The sequence below is a fragment of the Mustela lutreola genome, chromosome 7 (assembly GCF_030435805.1).
Source record: "Mustela lutreola isolate mMusLut2 chromosome 7, mMusLut2.pri, whole genome shotgun sequence".
In the NCBI taxonomy this organism is placed as follows: domain Eukaryota; kingdom Metazoa; phylum Chordata; class Mammalia; order Carnivora; family Mustelidae; genus Mustela; species Mustela lutreola.
Genome location: NC_081296.1, coordinates 80,103,570 through 80,121,119, shown reverse-complemented (window position 1 = coordinate 80,121,119; position 17,550 = coordinate 80,103,570). Strand labels below are relative to the sequence as shown.

The 17,550-nt window shown below is 46.2% G+C and overlaps 2 protein-coding genes across 4 annotated transcripts in view; one reads left to right on the top strand and one right to left on the bottom strand.

Annotated features, from left to right (window-relative positions):
• Nucleotides 1–9,342, top strand: part of SLC7A7 (solute carrier family 7 member 7) — a 36,527-nt gene extending 27,185 nt beyond the window's left edge. For all 3 annotated transcript variants that reach the window (XM_059181623.1, XM_059181621.1, XM_059181622.1), the window contains 8 exons: nucleotides 3,001–3,126; nucleotides 3,882–4,026; nucleotides 5,841–5,964; nucleotides 6,275–6,378; nucleotides 6,672–6,768; nucleotides 8,137–8,286; nucleotides 8,435–8,618; nucleotides 8,829–9,342. In XM_059181623.1, coding sequence (XP_059037606.1) covers nucleotides 3,001–3,126; nucleotides 3,882–4,026; nucleotides 5,841–5,964; nucleotides 6,275–6,378; nucleotides 6,672–6,768; nucleotides 8,137–8,286; nucleotides 8,435–8,618; nucleotides 8,829–8,935 — 1,037 coding nt within the window. In that variant the 3' untranslated portion in view covers nucleotides 8,936–9,342. The remainder of the gene's footprint in view (nucleotides 1–3,000; nucleotides 3,127–3,881; nucleotides 4,027–5,840; nucleotides 5,965–6,274; nucleotides 6,379–6,671; nucleotides 6,769–8,136; nucleotides 8,287–8,434; nucleotides 8,619–8,828) is intronic.
• Nucleotides 9,343–9,751: 409 nt separating this feature from the next.
• On the bottom strand, nucleotides 9,752–17,209 carry OXA1L (OXA1L mitochondrial inner membrane protein). The gene is made up of 10 exons (XM_059181632.1): nucleotides 17,104–17,209; nucleotides 16,499–16,660; nucleotides 15,629–15,833; nucleotides 11,520–11,663; nucleotides 11,183–11,268; nucleotides 10,851–11,015; nucleotides 10,616–10,720; nucleotides 10,342–10,504; nucleotides 10,161–10,241; nucleotides 9,752–10,079 (listed from the first exon to the last, which is right to left on the bottom strand). The coding sequence occupies exons 1-10, from the start codon at nucleotides 17,164–17,166 to the stop codon at nucleotides 9,958–9,960; spliced, it is 1,296 nt and encodes a 431-aa protein (XP_059037615.1). The 5' UTR covers nucleotides 17,167–17,209; the 3' UTR covers nucleotides 9,752–9,957.
• Between the last annotated feature and the right edge of the window lie 341 nt (nucleotides 17,210–17,550).

The following is a 17,550-nucleotide window of genomic DNA, read 5'->3' as shown; positions in this document are numbered from 1 at the left end:
ACTGTAGGAACAGTACACTAGGCTGGGCTTTGGGGTCTCCGATGAGCTGTGTCAGCTGTGGGTGATGCAAAGAGCCCAGTCAGCGGTGCTGCCTGGCATACCCATTCCCTGCCCCCATAGCCAAGAGGCCCCAAGGAAGCTGGGTGCTGGAGAAGGTGAGAGCCAGCTTTCTTCAGGCAGTTCCTCTGCTCCTGGTTTCTTTCCAGAGGAAAGGTCAGGCAGGAAGATGGGTCAGTGGCTGAGAAATAAGGCTCAGGTACTGGGGAGGGTGAAAAACCGGCAGGTCAAAGGAGGGGTGTGAAATGGATGGATACAGAATTTACGTAGAGAAGTGGTAGGGATGAAAATGGCAATAGTCCATTGTTTTCATTGCAGAATTTGTTGTAGTAAAGGGTGATGAGTTGTCTGTTTGCTGCCCACAGGCCTTGGCAAAGCTGAGAGCAGCTCCCTGTGGCACATGGCTGTAGACTGAGCCAGAACTCGGCCTGTCCCGGCTTGGTGTTGTGACTGTGGGTCCCTGAGGGCTAACCATCTACCTCAACAAGGTGATCCCTTCCCTTGTGAATAGTGCAGCATCAGGTGCCCCTGGTGGTGGGTTTTTGTTTGTTTGTTTGTTTGTTTGTTTTTCCCTTCAGTAAGCTCTGGACCCAATGGGCCTTGAACTCAGATCAAGATCAAGAGTTGCGTGGTCTACTGACTGAGCCAGCCAGGTGCCTCCCCCTTTTTGTCCCTGGTCTGTCTGTCTTTTTAAAAAAATTTAAAAAAGATTTTTTATTTATTTCAGAGAGAGAGAGAGAGTGCAAGTGAGCAATCCTGAGCAAGGGGAGAGGGAGAAGCAGGCTCCCTGCTGAGCGAGAAGCCCAAGGTGAGGCCTGATCCCAAGATCCGAAGATCATGACCAAGCCAAAGGTTAAGGGAAGGCAGATGCTTGACTGACTAAGCCAGGCAGGTGCCCCTGTCCCTGGTTTCTAATCAGAAACCTGGGCTGGGGGCCACCTGCACCTGCGTGGCTCAGTTATTAGTGTCTGCTAAGCGTCTGCCTTCAGCTGGGGTCATGATCCCAGAGTCTTGGAATGGAGCCCCGAATCGGACTCCCTGGCCCCAATGGGGACCTGCTTCTTCCTCTCCCACTCCCCCTGCTTGTGTTCCCTCTCCCGATTTCTCTGTCAATTAAATAAATAAATAAAATTTTAGAAAAGAAAGAACGAAAGAAAGAAAAACCTGGGCCAGGACCTGTTTGTAAGGCAGCAGCAGAGCCCAAGGGTGAGGCGTAGGGGCTACACAATGGAGAGAAGTTGCAGGAGGGCTGATGGCTGGCTGGAAACAGAAGTCCAGTGGTGATTAAAGGATGGGTGATTGACTGCGGAGGATTAACAGGTCTGAAAGATTAGTGGAGGGTGAGACACAGACACTTCTGTCACTTTGTGGGGTGCTAGTGGAGACTGTGCGCTTGTCCTTAATTATTAACTTAGCATTGAGGAATTATGGGTGTAGTCTTGCCCAACCCTGTGATACTGTTTGGTTGTTTATTGTCTTGTTTATTAGGTAGAAAGGCAAGTGTTTGTGTAGGACTAGGATGCCCTTTCTAGGGAAGAGGAAAAAAGAGCTTGGTCAGCCAGGAGACAGGAGGGGTGCAAAGGAGGGAGAGGGAGAGACAGAAGACGATCCAGCTGTTTCTTGAGGTTGGTCTTTCCTGCTTCTCAGGATGAAGATGCTTCCGGGCCAGTGTGGTAAGGCCAGGACACAAGAAAACAGGAGGATTAGGGACAATGAAGGACATGCCTCTGCCAGAACTGAGACAGGGAGGAGGCTTCCTGTGAAGCATGCAAGCCCAACACCAGACCCCCCTTTCTCTACTGGGAAAGAAGGCAGGCTGATGCTGACCTTGCCCTTGGAGCTCTTACAAGGACTGGCGAGCCTTCCACCTCAAGCTCCTGTGGCTGAGCTGGGAAGGCAGGGGCAGTGAGGTGATTGGCTTCCACAGTGGAGGTGGGCTGCAGGGCCCTGCCCACTTCAGATGCTGGTGTAGGATCCAGAACATTCAGTGGGCTCTCAGAATCCTTTCTTTTCACTTTCTTCCCAGCCACATCCTGGGACTACGGGGCAACCTAACAGCAAATGTGGGCTTCCTTTCTTGAATTTTTTCTTCAGTAGTGGATTGAAACTTTTTTGGGGGAAATGGATTTTCCCGAGATTCTGACAAAGGCTATGGACCTTTTTCTTAGAAAAAAATGCATATTCTTTGGACATGTGTACTTAACTATTTACAAGGAATTTCAGGCGTTGTGGAAGCCCTAGGTTAAGCACCATGGCTCTAAGGGTGATCTTTGAATTTTCCCAGAGCGTGTAGGGGTAAAATTATTGCCTCTACCCCAGGGTAGGACTTAAGGAATGTTTGTGGCTCATTCTTTTGCATTGTCCATCAGGAAAAATGCCATTCCCATTCTATAGGAACCTTGGCTCCAAGGATCTTTCCAAGTACAAAAACAAGTGGCTGTGCTGGCAGGCGGAGCAGGAAGTCTGGCCCCCATTCTAATCCTTGGCCACACGTCCTGACCTGCTGGCCCAGCACTGGATAAGTCACAACAGGAATCGCCAAGGTTAACAATACCACAGATTGCTGAGTCCTGGAGGCTCTATCAGGAGGTAAAGGGGTGCAAAGCTGGGAGGACAGTGACTTTTCAAAGCCATAGCCAAAAAACATCAGTAATCCTGTATGGCTGCCAGTCACCTCCCACTGCTGGGAACACTGTTGTGTGTAAGCAAATCCAGTTACTTTGTTTCCTCCTGATTAAGTGCTGTGGGTATGTGTGGTGCTGCCTACACCTCAGCGGGGCCTTTGAATGCTAATGCTGAGGACCTGCTGGGCAGAGGTTTCAAATAGCTCAGGTCTTTGGCCAACGGGTCTGTTTTGATGACTGCTTCTGGAAGTAATGCTTGGGGGTCCTAGGCTCTCTGGGTGGTAGGGTCATTCACCGATCAGAATTCTTATTTTTTCAGGTCTCTTAACCTTCATTAACTGTGCCTATGTCAAGTGGGGAACGCTGGTACAAGACATCTTCACCTATGCTAAAGTGTTGGCACTGATCGCCGTCATCATCGCAGGCATTGTTAGACTTGGCCAGGGTAAGCTGGAATAGCCGTGAACTCTTGTGCATTTTCTTTGCGTCCTACTTCTTTAAATGCCTTTTGTGCATTCTCATTTGCTAGGTGACATGATTTACATTTTATAGAGGAGGAGACTGAGGCTGCAGAATTAAGTATCTTGCCCAAGTCCCTAACTCCTGGTACGTCAGTGGGGATTTGTACACAGGCTGACCTCAAACCTGTCTTCTCTGCATGCTCCCAGAGGCTGATCTTGGCAAAAGGGCTGATCGTCATGCCCTGGGAGTTGGCTTTAGCCGACTGTCTAGCCCAGTGCTGTAGCTATGTTTGGTTTACCCTTGGAAGTTCTGCAAGGGCAGAAATGAACTCCTTGTACCCACCCCCCTCCAATTTCCAGGCAGGAACACTAGTGTGCCCCTCTAGTCTGTTGCCCTGGGCATAATAAGTGCTGTCCTTCTTCCATCCCGTACCAGCTGTTTGTAGTGTTAGAAAGCGGGTAAGAATGGGGCAGCTTACAGGGCAGGACAGAACCACATCACTTCTGTTCTATAGGCCTTCTGCTCTGTAATGGTTCCTTACCCTAGCAAGCTGCCCCAGTCTTTCCTGTCAGGATCCCCATGCGGTCTCTGGTTCCGTTTTAACAGTGTCCTTGCTGTGGAAGGGGTTCTAAGCCCCTCACTTGCGGTGAGCACCATGTTCTTCTCCTTTTCCGGATCACTTTGAAGCTGGGGGTAGGCCGCTAATCCTTCTGCCTTTGCATGTTCTCTGGATTCTAGGAGCCTCGACTCACTTTGAGAATTCTTTTGAGGGTTCATCATTTGCAATGGGTGATATTGCCCTGGCACTGTACTCGGCTCTGTTCTCTTACTCGGGCTGGGACACGCTCAACTATGTCACTGAAGAGATCAAGAATCCTGAGAGGTAGGTATCTCCCCATCAGTTTTCCATGGCTTGTAAGGATAGCTATCATTTACTGAGCTAGCTCACCATAGCCACCGAGACAGATTTTACCAGCTGCACTTGAATAGATGCGGGCCTAAAGGCCAGAGAGATAGCTTGTCAGGGGTAACCGCAGGCCTTTTCCCATCTGTCACTTCATTCTTCCAGTAAGCACAGCAGGTTGTATCTGTTCATGTGTGCTTTCTCTTAAGCGTTTTCCTTAATATTCACCTATCCTTATTCCCACATAATTTTAGGTCACAGATGCCCCCAAACTTCCCTGTTTTCTTTTCGAGCCCTTCCTGGTTTCTCAAATTTGTACTGACGTAGTGGTATGATGTCAGCACTTAACAGCATTATTTCAGCCTTGTTATTCTAAATTATTCCACAGTTATTCAGAATGACAAGAGCACTGGACAGGGAGTCAAAGGGTCTGGAACCTGTCTTTCCACTGATTTGAGTCCCCTGCCAAGGCTGCCAGCTTCCTGATCTGTAAATTGAGGGGGTTGAATGATGTGATCTCCAGAGCCCTTCCTGGCTCTCAGATTCAATGATTCTTGGAACTAAGATGTTCCAAGAGTGGAGTGGAGTTTCTGTAAATTTTTAAGTCAAAACAATAAACTCCTCTTGGTCCACAGCCAGTGTTGCAATCCCGGGAGCAGAAGAGAGAAGTAGGACTGAGGCCCTGGGTCAGTGGTGGTGCTTCCACCTACTGGACAGAAGCTAAATGACTTGACTATGCCCCCTCCCCCGCACTGTGAAGAATGTTTATGAAAGTCATAGCTTTATTGCTTTAGAGGACCTTGTCTTTGTGACTTTCTCCTAGCCACTGGTTAGGATAGCCCCCAAGGTTCTCGGACTGAGTAAGGGGATGGAGTGAACCCAGTTCCCAAGTTGCTTATTTAGATACACACATTGTTCTGGTCATTGAGGACCTTACTCTCTGGATTTCACAATTTGCATCCCTAATTTCCTCTTATATTTCTCAACCTTAAGACATATTTCCCAATGTTGGCAATCTTGTAAAGGGAATTCTAACACCAAGAGGCTTGGGATGTTAAAAAAACAACAACCCCCATTGGCCACCTCCCCACCCCCAACGTCTTCTGTGCTATTACACAGTGACATTGTTTTTTACTAATTCTTTTTCTGCTGGTTAGCCTTTTCTCTAAATGTGATATTCCTTTCCCTTGATGCTCTTTTTTTTAAAGATTTTATTTATTATTTATTTGACAGAGAGAGAGAGATCACAAGTAGATGGAGAGGCAGGCAGAGAGAGCGAGAGATAGAGGGAAGCAGGCTCCCTGCTGAGCAGAGAGCCCGATTCAGGACTCGATCCCAGGACCCTGAGATCATGACCTGAGCCGAAGGCAGCGGCTTAACCCACTGAGCCACCCAGGCGCCCTCCCTTGATGCTCTTTAAGCTCTGAGCTCAAGAATGAAGTCACTATTGTACACAGCTTCAAAAGCAAAAGCACTGGGGAAACAGGAGGACCCATCCCTGGATTGGTGTTAATAGTCTAAGGATTAGGGGCGCCTGGGTGGCTCACTGGGTTAAAGCCTCTGCCTTCAGCTCAGGTCATGGTCCCAGAGTCCTGGGATCGAGCCCCGCATTGGGCTCTCTGCTCAGCAGGGAGCCTGCTTCCTCCTCTCTCTCTCTGCCTGCCTCTCTGCCTACTTGTAATCTCTGCCTGTCAAATAAATAAATAAAATCTTAAAAAAAAAAAAAAAAAGAGTCTGAGGATTAAAGGATGTGACCCTGAGACTAATGTCTGCATTATTCTATTTGGCTGTAGGAATCTGCCTCTGTCCATTGGCATTTCCATGCCCATTGTCACCATCATCTACATCTTGACCAATGTGGCTTACTACACTGTGCTAGATATGAAGGACATCCTGGCCAGTGATGCCGTTGCTGTGGTAAAGAATTTTCACTAGAAGGCGGCTGAGGGTGTGTTTGTGGGCTTTTTGGAATATTGTAGGTCCTGAAAGTCCTGGAAAGGGGGTAGTCCTTGAAAGGACTATGCTTAGGGGTACCTACCTGGCTCAGTTAGTTGAGTGTACGACTCTTGATCTTGGGGTTGAGTTTGAGCCCCATTTGATGTAGGGAAACTAGGCTTACAAGGTTGTCACCCCAGCTGTGGAAGGAGGGTTGGTTAGATTAGGGACCTCTGGGGGCATACTTTCATCCTTTTTAGATCCTAATGACCCTTCTGTTCCTTTCTCTTAGACTTTTGCAGACCAGATTTTTGGAATTTTCAACTGGACAATTCCGTTTGCAGTTGCATTGTCCTGCTTTGGTGGCCTCAATGCCTCCATTGTGGCCGCTTCTAGGTAGGAGTGGTGTCTTTTATGGGGGGTGGGTGTTGTGAAGAACTATGGCAGGGGAGGGTAGGACTTACAGGACCCAGAGTTCAGTCACTATGTTCCCCAAATCGTATTAACCCCTTTGTTCTTGTTTCCATTAGCAGCCTCCAGTTCTCACTCATCTCCAAACTGAACCCTATTCCATATTATTCACACTCTTTTGAAGGAGGGGAGGGCAGCAGGAGTGCTAGGAGGCATGTGAACCAGCCCCACCCAGTATCCCACAAGTTTTTCAGCCTCTCTTATCTTACCCAAAATAGGCTTTTCTTTGTGGGTTCAAGAGAAGGCCACCTCCCTGACGCCATCTGCATGATTCATGTTGAGCGGTTCACGCCAGTACCTGCGCTGCTCTTCAATGTAAGTAACCTCAAGGATGGGGCTGAAAGGCAGACTGGGGGGAAATGTTAACAGAAGAAGTGGAGGCACCTGGTTAAGTGTCTGACATGATTTCAGCTCAGGTCATGGTTTCACGGTTGTGAGGTCGAGTCCCCACGCTCAACATGGAATCTGTGTAAGGCTTGCTCTCTCTCCCACCACCATACATAAATCATAAAAACCAACAAAAACCAGCAAAGCAACTGTTCTGGCTTTCCCAAAACCTCTAAAAAATTTAGTAGAAAAAGTATCTTCTTGAAAAAGAAAAATGGTAACTCTTCCAGTCTAGGATAAAGCATAAAGTACACTGATTATAATGAAATGACTGCCATGATAGTAAATGACATAATGTTTAAGGGAAAAATGATCTTCTGTGGGAGTAGAAGGTAAAGGCGGTAAGACTTCTTAGACAAAGTGCATTTTTTTTTTTTTTTTTTCAAGATTTGAGAGAGAGTGCATGCCAGGGTGAGGGACAGAGAGAGGGTCTTTTAAGCAGACTCCATAGGGAGGGCAGAACCAGACATGGGCTTGAACTCAAGACTCTGAGATCACAGCTTGAGCTAAAACTAAGAGTCAGATGCTTAAGTGACTGAGCCCCCTAGGTACTTCTAGATTAATAATTTTTTTTTTTTTTTTTTTTTTTTTTGGTTAAAGATCTTATTTACTTATTTGACAGAGACACCGTGAGATGGGGAGCGGAAGAGGGAGAAGCAGGCTTCCCTCCAAGCAGGGGGCCTGACATAGGGCTTGATCCCAGGACACTGGGATCAAAGGCAGATACTTAACGACTGAGCCACCCAGGCGCCCCTAGACAAAGTACATTTGAAGTGGATTTTTAAGGTTAGGCTGCAAAAGGTGGAGATGGGCTTTAGGTTAACGAAACAGTATGTGGGGAGGTAGATGGGGCACCTGGCTGGCTCAGTCAGTGGAGCATGCCAACTCTTGGTCTCAGGGTTGTGATTTGGAGCCCCATGTTAGACATAAAGATTACTTTTAAAAAAAGGGCATTGAAGAAACCCAAAGACCGTATGAGAGTCTTAGGGCAAAGCAGTATGGAGTTGGTTAATAGGAGATAAAAGCTGAAAATGTAGGTTGGAGCCACTAGAGAGAGGTTCTTCAGCGAAAGATTTGTGAGGAATTGTACTGATCTGTGCTTTACAGAGGTTAACTTGGCAAAGGTTTGAAGAATGGGCCTGAAAAACCAATTGAGAGGCCACTGGCTTACTAGAAAAGGAAGGAGATACTGTGACTAGGGTGCTAAAGGTTGTGGGAACAGAAGAGGACAGATGCGGGTGAGCGTGGCTTCAGTGACCAAGACTGTGAGGAGCTGACCTGGGCTTGTGTCCGCAGGGTGTCATGGCACTGATCTACCTGTGTGTGGAGGACATCTTCCAGCTCATTAACTACTATAGCTTCAGCTACTGGTTCTTTGTGGGGCTCTCCATTGTGGGTCAGCTTTACCTGCGCTGGAAGGAGCCTGATCGGCCTCGTCCCCTCAAGGTAATCCACCTCTATCCTACCTTTGCCTGGGACTTGGTGGTAGTTGGGTGTGTAGGTGAAGGGGTCGGAAAGGATCAGTGTTCTCATCTTCACAGAAGAAACTGTTACTATAGCTGCCTAACCTCCACCTGTTTTCTCGGCCCTCCAGCTCAGCCTTTTCTTCCCCATTGTCTTCTGCCTCTGCACCATCTTCCTGGTGGCCGTGCCACTTTATAGCGATACCATCAACTCTCTTATCGGCATTGGCATTGCCCTCTCGGGCTTGCCATTCTACTTCTTCATCATCAGAGTGCCAGAACACAAAAGACCTCACTGCCTACGAAGGATTGTGGGTAAGCCTTTGGATCTTCAAGATGATTAGCTGTTGTATGGCCTTTTCCACCCCTCCACATCTGGTCCCCCGCCGCCCAAGTCAGCTTTGCCATAGGGCCTTCTGGTTTTTAGGCTTAACTGAATTATCCCTCAGGTCAGCCCCGTTCAGTGCCCCTTGAACTGAGCTCAGCTGACCTCTTCTTAGTTCTGACTCACATTTCTCTTTGTAGCATCTGCTACATGGTACCTCCAGGTCCTGTGTATGTCAGTTGCTGCAGAGATGGATTTGGAAGATGGAGGAGAGATACCCAAGCAACGAGATCCCAAGTCTGACTAAATACTGTCTAGAATCCATCCTGAGATGTGGAAAGCAGGGGCCTCTCACCCCTTACTGGCTGGAGCCAAGGAAGATGAAAAGGAAAGTACACTTGGTTGAAGCTGCTCAGCCCAGGTTTCTGGACAGATGCCTTCAGTTTTCGAACCTGCCTTTTAAGAGATGAAAAGTAATTTATTTGTTTTGCTACACATTGCTTTATTGTCCCTTTAAAAAATTCTGGAACAGACAGTGGTGGGGAGCATGTCAGGTGTGGGCTTGATCCCCTGTGTTAAGATTTTTACTCACCTCTGGGTGTGCCTACCCACTCCTTTTCCTTTAAAAGAGCCAAAAATGCTCTGAAATTCCTGTCTCCTTTAGAGACATGAAACTGTCACAGGTGCTAGATAATAAAAGGGTTATGTTCTAAACTTTGAATGGTTTCATTTGAGAATGGTCCCAGAGACCTAAGCGGAACACTAAAAACAGTCTTGTGCTTGAAAGTATCTGAGTATTTCTTTCCTCTCAAGTCAGCTGATGCAACCACTCTATACAAGAGAACACACCGAAGCTGCTCTGGCAAAATGAGATTTTTCACTAACAGCCTAATTATATCTAAGAATTCTGAGCACATGTACTTCTTGAATATTTATAGCATCCTGAGATAAATGTGGATGGAAAAACTCATGTATGGGGTGGGAGTGTAAGCTTGTAATGCCAGGTTACAATGCTGAGGCACTTCCTAAGAGCATGGGCAGGAGCAGTCCCCAGTCGATGTAGTCTTCAGTTTTCTGGAGCACACCATCCATTTCCCTGTTTAATAAGTATTCGGAAGCAGCATGTAGTACAGAGGTTTACTGATTCTGTGGCTGGCAAGATCACTTGGCTCTTTTACACTTAGGTTTGAGTCTGTAATGGAACCCACTTTTAAAAGGAAGAGCTCCATGCCCCAGCGCTTCTAGATCTGGGGCAAGGACTCCGGGTCCAATCTGTTCTGATGCCGAGTCTGAGGAGAGAGCTCCCACCAGTCTGAGCAGGAACAGACTTCAGCCCAGTGTGTCACGCCAGGGCTGCTTTGGCTTGGCACTGCTGCTGTTAGGGGTGCTGGGAGGCTGATTCTTTCCATGCTCTAGCAGTGGGTTGTGGGTAAAGGTCTGTCGTAAGGGACCTAGGGCAAGAGAAGACAAACATGAGGAACGAAGGAAAGGAAGAAACAAATCCGAGAATAGAGCCTGCAAGGGTTATTTACCCCTGGCGGCTAGTTCCAAGTGATTCTGCATGCGTCGTTCGCGCTCCTGGAGCTGATGCGCCAGTTCAGCATTCTTCCACCCTGTTGTAAAGAGGAGGAAGACACTGGGTCCTATGCCCATTTTTAGATGACTTCCCCAAGTCGTGTTTCACTAAGGACGTGTTTCAATAAGAACACTTACCTCTTTTGAAGCTTTTTATAAAACCTTCCCGTGGAGGTAATTGGCTAGAGTCATGCACAACACGCTGGGGGATTTTAAGTATAGTCCGTACGGCTGGAATCCGGAGGCAAGCCACCTGGACCAGGGAAAACATATTGGAGGAGAGCCAGTACATGAACACCGCCTGGAGGAGGAGAAAGAACAGTACTCAGGAACTGTCCTCTGCTGTCAGCTTGATGGGAGATGGCTGGGCTAGATGGAAAGGCTTGGAGCCAGTTCCTAAACTATTACCTACCGTGGGGAAATGGATAGTTATGGGCAAGACGGCTAGGGGCATCACTCTGAGCACATTTCTCATCAACTGAAGATCAGAACTTTGCACACCGGTCTCTGCACCTAACTGCCAAAAAAACCAAAAACAAAACAAATGCATGTCATTTCTAGAGAATCTGGCTCAGATTTCAACCCATCAATTCTACTTTCTTCACTCTCCACTTTGCAGGCCTGGCACTTAGCCAACCTGAGCTTACCTCAAGGACACCCCACATTGTAGCAGTGACCACTAGTGGTAATATGTAGGTGGGGTCAGACAGAGTGAGATCCTGGAACCACAGAAGGCCACCTGTCTGCAGGCTGGGCACAGGAAGGTTGGCCATTTCTCTCAAGGCAATGAAGAAGGAGATGAAGATCGGGGCCTATTACACAGGATAAACAGTATCAGTACCCTTTAGCAAAGGGGAATTTTCATTTCTCTATTACTGAAAACCCTATCATCACCACTTGTTTTTTGGGGGTTTAAGGCATGGAAACAGGAGTTTATCTGACTGGTATAGGACAAAATAAGGAAAATGTTTTTGCTTACCTGAGTCAGAGGTAGAATAAGAGGTCTAAAGAATTTAACATCATGCTTTTTCTGGTAAAATGTCATTTCCGAGGAGGCCTTGTAAACTGTAAAGGAGGGGAAGTTAATGGTTGGGTTAATAATTACACTGATGGAGGTGACCATCCTTATCACCTGGCCCATAAAGTTTCTACCTGATCCTGGCCAATCACTGGAAACATTAGGCCCAAGAAGCAGGTAGATCTTTAGAACTTGCCCACTTCTAGCAACTCCTGATATATGCCATTCCCTTCCCTCAGCAGCGTGTCAGGAGAGTGTAGATGTGTCCTCTCCTGTGCGCATTCTGCAGTTGACTCACACTCAGCATGGTCTCCGGCCAACTTGGCCTCTCTGATTCGAGTGGAAAACTTTTGGATCTCTGGCATGTGGTTATGGATCTTGGCTGCTTCTCGCTGGCCCTTCACGATGAGAGGAAACACCAGGCAGCGGGCAAGGATGGTACCTGGAAAACACAGACAGGACTGGAGTGAAATCAAAGCAGTCCTACAGTTGGAAGGTTGAAGGTTTTTAGGTCCTCACTAAAAGGGTCTTTTTTATTCTAGTTTTTTTTTTTCCAATACTATGACACCTGCTGAAGGAACACGTAACAAAGGGCACGGGTGGCTTGGTTCCTGCAAGGCTTAGTCCTCTGCTAAGACCTCACAAAACTCTAGCATTAACTTCTATAAGGAATGGCCAAGGATACTGTTTATTTCCTTGAACAAAAGGAGGTGAGACAAGATACTTTTCTAGATAGTGATGTCTGAAGTTTTCTATTATCAGTGGAATCTCCCTAACCCCAACTCTTTAAGTATAACCCCAATATACGTAAGAGATAAAATAGATATATAAGAACTGCTCTGAGAGAGAGAGTAGTCTGGCTACAGAACTATTCAAGCTCTAGCCTTTGCTTTTCTCAGAGGCACCATTATAGATCGGGGGCTCCTAGGAATGAAGAGTGAAAGCCACTATCCTAGAAATCCCTAGGGTAGGAAGTAATCTGGTGGCTTACTATAGTTCCTCCCTGTTTCTTATACTTCCTATTTCCTGATCATTCAAAAAATATTTAGTTTATCTGTAGACAAGGAAGGTGGGCTGGGCTGAGAAGAGAGGGTGGTGGTGCAGTGGGGAATATGGGATTAGGCTTTATCAACCTTACCACAGTTGATATGGGGTGGAAAGAGAAGGGAAGCTAAGGATGAAATGGAAAATACTAGCCTTGAAGGAGTAGACTGAGAACTGGGCAATGGCAGGGAAAGATGTGGTTAGAAAGACCGGAAGAAAATCAGGAAAGATGATCACAAAAGCTAACGGAAAGATTTCAAGGTCTAATGTGTCTAATTCAGACCCTAGACCCAAGGGGATCATAATGGATGAGGAGGAAAGATCCTGGGCTTACATCCTCTCAAGAATATACCAAAATCTACAACTCCATATAGAATTACCTCTGTATAAAGAGGAAGAAAAGCTTTCAAACTCATTCTACAAGGCCAGCATTACCCAGATACCAAAAGCAGACAAAGACATTAAAAAAAGAGAAAACTATACGGGCCAAAATCTGTGCTGAATATAAATGATGCAAAAAACCTCAACAAAATATTACCAAACTGGGGCGCCCGGGTGGCTCAGTCATTAGGCATCTGCCTGAAGCTCAGGTCATGATCCCAGAGTCCTGGGATCAAGCCCACATTGGGTTCCCGGCTTGGCAGGAAGCCTGCTCCTCCCTTTCCCACTCCCCCTGCTTGTGTTCCCTCTCTCGCTGTCTCTGTCAAATAAATAAAAAAAATTAAAAAATTTTTTTTACCCAACTACTGTAATTTATAACAATGTATCTAAAGGATGATTTAATACATTTGATAACACATTTAATAATACATTTAAAGGATGATTCACCCTGATCAAGTGAGATTTATTCTGGGAATTCAAGGATGGTTTAATATTCACAAATTCAGTGTGATTTACCACATTAACAAAATGAAAGAAAAATGTATGATCATCTCAACAGGTGCAGAAAAAGCATCTGACAAAACTCCACATCCATTAAAGATAAAATCTCTCAATAAATTGTGTTTAGAGAGAATATACCTCACTATAAGAAAGGTCATATATGAAAACCTCATATTTAAGGGGACACCCGGGTGGCTCAGTCAGTTAAACATCTGCTTTTGGCTCAGGTCATGATCTCAGGGTCCTGGGATTGAGCCCCGAGTCAGACTCCCTGCTTCGGAGGAGGCCTGCTTCTCTCTCTCCCACTCTCCCTGCTTGTGTTGTCTCTGTCAAATAAATGAAATCTCTGGGGGTGGGGGGAAGGGATGTGGAGAAGAGAACCCTGGTGCACCACTGGTGAGAATGCAAAATTGTACAGCCCTGTGTCCAACTTCACACTCAGTGGGGAGTCTGAAAGACGCACTTGCTCTTTCTCTTAAATAAATCTTAAAAACCCCAAAAAACCCCAAAACAAAAATGTATTTGCACCTGTAAGTTCACTGTAGCATTATTTACAATTGTGAAGATATGGAGGTAACCTAAATATCTGTAGATAGATGAATGAATAAAGAAGGTGTGGCATATAAACACACGACAGAGTATTAAGCAGTGATTTAAAAAAAAAAAAGTGAGGGGCACCTGGGTGGCTCAGTGGGTTAAAGCCTCTACCTTCGGCTCAGGTCATGATCCCACCTGGGATCCAGCCCTATATCGGGCTGTCTGCTCTGCAGGGAGCATGCTTCCTCCTCTCTCTTTGCCTGCTTTTCTGCCTGTCAAATAAATAAATAAAATCTTAAAAGAAAAAAAAAAAAGTGAGCTCTTACCATCAGTGACACGGATGGACCGATAGGGTATTAGGCTATGTGAAATAAGACAGAGAAAGATAAACATCTTATAATTTCACTTGTGTGAAATCTAGAAAACAAAACAGACTCATAGATACAGAGAACAGTCTGGTTGCCAGAGGGGAGGGGACTAGAGAAGATGGGCAAAATGGGAGGAAATTAAAAGGTACAAACTTTCAGGGGTGCTAGGCTGGCTCAGTCAGTGGAACATGTGGCTCTTGATCCCGGGGTTGTGAATTCAAGCCCTACACACCCAATGTATGGGTCAGGATCATGACATGACCCTGAGATAAAGATCTGCACACTCCATCAACTGAAACCAGCTAGGCACCCTAGGGATTGGCTTAAATAAACTTAAAAAAAAAAAAAAAAAAAAAAAGGTACAAACTTCCAGTTGCAAATAAAGATGATCCAGGGATGCAATGTACAGCATAGAGACTTACAGTTAATATACTGTAACAAACTTTATATGGTTACATGGTGATCACTTCATAACATATATCTTGAATCACTATGTTATACATCTGAAACTAATGTAATATTGTATTTAAACTACAATAAAATAAATTGGAAAAAGTGTCTAACACAGAAAGATCAAGTATGAAAAATGGGTTTAATAATGATGTTACTGACAAAATGAGGTGGTTTTAGTAAGTCAGATTGCTAAAAAGAAAAGGTCAGATTGCTGAGTGTCAAAGAGTGGAAAGAAAGAAGTAAGTCCACTGCATACAGAACAGTCTTTTAAATAAGAGCTTTGAAAGAAGAAAGAACTAAGGATGAAAAGAAGGGACTTTTCCTCAAGAAATCCATGGTATACTTGAACATGTTTATATTTTCAGAATAGGGCAGTAAAAAGAGAGAAGCTGAAGGCCTACGGAAAAAGCTGATCACCAGAGCAAGGTGTAGGAAGAACAGAATTTAAAGTATAGTCTTAGCCTGCAAGAGAAACAATGTGGGCACCTTCCTACTGGCTGCAGGGGTGGGTGCGTGGGGAGGTTTAAGCACCAGGCCTGACCTATCACCTAAACCAGGGCAGCTTCATCACTGTTAACAAGGTCTCCTTACTCTAACCCCATGCTCACATTAAAGATCTACACTTGTTGAATCCCAGGTGATCCAGTGGTTTTATAATGTCCTTTAGGAAAGAGTAGTAGTGTGTATCTAAGGATCAAGAGCCTCTATTCCTTGTCTGAATCATCTGCTTTTCTGACCCCTAAACTTCTGCAACTACAGTTGACCCTTGAGCAACAGGGGTTTGAACTCCCTGGGCCCAAGCATATGTTGTTGTTGTTGTTTTTAAACAGTACTGTACATGTATTTTTTTCTTCCTTTATTGTAAGAATGTAGAATACATGTAACATACAAAACGTGTACGAACTGTTTATGTTATCAGTAAGGCTCTAACAGTAGGCTATTAAGTTTTTGAGGAGTCAAAAGTTATGAAATTTCAACTGCTGGGCGGGGTTAGTGCCCCTAACCCACAGGTCGTTCAAGGGTCAGCTGTATTCCCTCCACCCACTTACAGAAAGGCTATCTTTGAAGTTCTACCCCTAAGTTCCCATTTCTTCTACCCTTGGCCACGATGTGTTTCCCTTACATGCAGCAATGGCCCCCCACCAAGGTAGGCCTAGGTTAACATGCATAGATTCCAGTAAGTTCTGAATCAGTCCCACTGGGGTGTATGACCCCAGACCCAGTTCAGCGAAGCTCTGTTCTGCAGCAGCTTGGACGACATCTGCGGTTTCTCCAGAAGCCACCTCAGGTACTGCTGTGGGTGAGGGAGTTGCAGGAGGGCCCTGAACCTGTGCAAAAGGAAATCATGTGTAATACTCAGTAGGGCGGACATACAGAAATCACAAGCCCCCTAATAACTAGTATCAGGTTGTTCTATTGACTTTCTACTTCTTGTTCTCCGGGTTAGTCTACAGTGTAGACTACACAGAATTCAAGGCTTAAAAGGACATCTTACTTTTTCCTCGGGACAGGAAGACGAGTTACTTAAAGTAAGACTTCATGACTTTCTTTCCTATTAGGAAGTTATTTCTTCTATCAGTGTTCCAAACGTCACGGTCATTTGAGTTTCACTGGCACAATTTTACAGATACTGAAACTATACTAATTTTCATTTAAAACAATTCAGTTTTTAAGACCAAAATATTCACTTGGTCTCACCATCAGAAATATTAATACCCAAGAAGTCATTCATATGAAATTTATAACTTTTCTAACACACACACACACACACCTGGAATCATATCTCATACACCATCAGGGGCTTGCCACCATTATGGCAAACAACGCCTTGTTTATAACATCAATCTATCCTGCTGTACTTTCAATTATTTCCCCACTGATGCTACAATTTTGGGAGCTGCATGGAGTGTGCCACATCCCTCCTCCTTGTAAACAAAATAAAACCGACCAACAAACACTACTCCTAATGTCGCAGGGACGAATCGCCTCTTACCTGGGCTTCTGCGAACAAGATCACGGAGGTACTGAGGCTCCGGGGTCCAGAGCCAGCGAGGACGACATAGTGCGGGCGCTCGAAGCACCGGCCGCTTGGAGAGAGGAGCCCCGCAGTCAGCGGTTTCCGCGGCCAAGGCGAGGGCCCTGCGACGCTGTGGAACTGAGAGGGTAAAAGAAGGATGGAGCCCCTTTATCAGGAGCAGATGTCACTAAACATGTTCATTCGCCACGAAGCACGCAACCTTCTACCACAGGTGAAGTCACTATTACTCTCCGCGCGCAGATGGCTGGCCCGAAGGCATGCACTTAGTGCAGCCTGGCTCTCGGTTACCGCAGGTCCACCCCGGAGCACAGAGGTCGAGGCTGACGTTTCCGTGGCAGGGGTGACATCGGGACCCACAGACAATATGCGACAACAATATGCGGCCGCTGAGACCAGGGTCGGGGACGTAACCCTCCCATGTACTCATGCGAGCCTAGGTCAAGAGAGGCAGGTCCCGGTGAGGTCAGCGTCTGCTCAGGCTGTTCCTGGCATGAGCTGTCTCTGGCTGGGATCATGGGGATAGGGCTGGGTCCTGGCGCTCAGCACTGGAGTAGCCTTACCTGACGCTGTGGCCGTAAGAGGCGCAGAAGCTCCCGGCGACCGTACATTAAACCTACCGCCATTTTGCCGGGAAATGGGCTGAGTGCGCTTGCGCTTGCGCTTGCGCACTCAGAACTTCAGCCTCGCGGGAAGAGGCCCTTTTGGAAATGGGCATGAAGCCAGAGCTGTTGCCATGATCGGGTGGTAACTGAGACTGGAACTCAGCGGCCATATTTGAAGTGGGTAAGAAGACGCTAAGGGCCCTATTAACAAGATCGCGCAGTGTGTTGGGAAGATTGAGAGGAAATTGAAGTTAAAGGCCACCTAAAGGGCTGTCAGGTAGTGACTGCAAAATCCCAGGGATTTCTTGTCTGTCAGCTCCCAACCCTAACATCTGAAATGTACTAGACAGAAATGGTAAAGAAAGGCAAAAATTATAATCCAGATTTAGTAATAGTGGGGGTTAT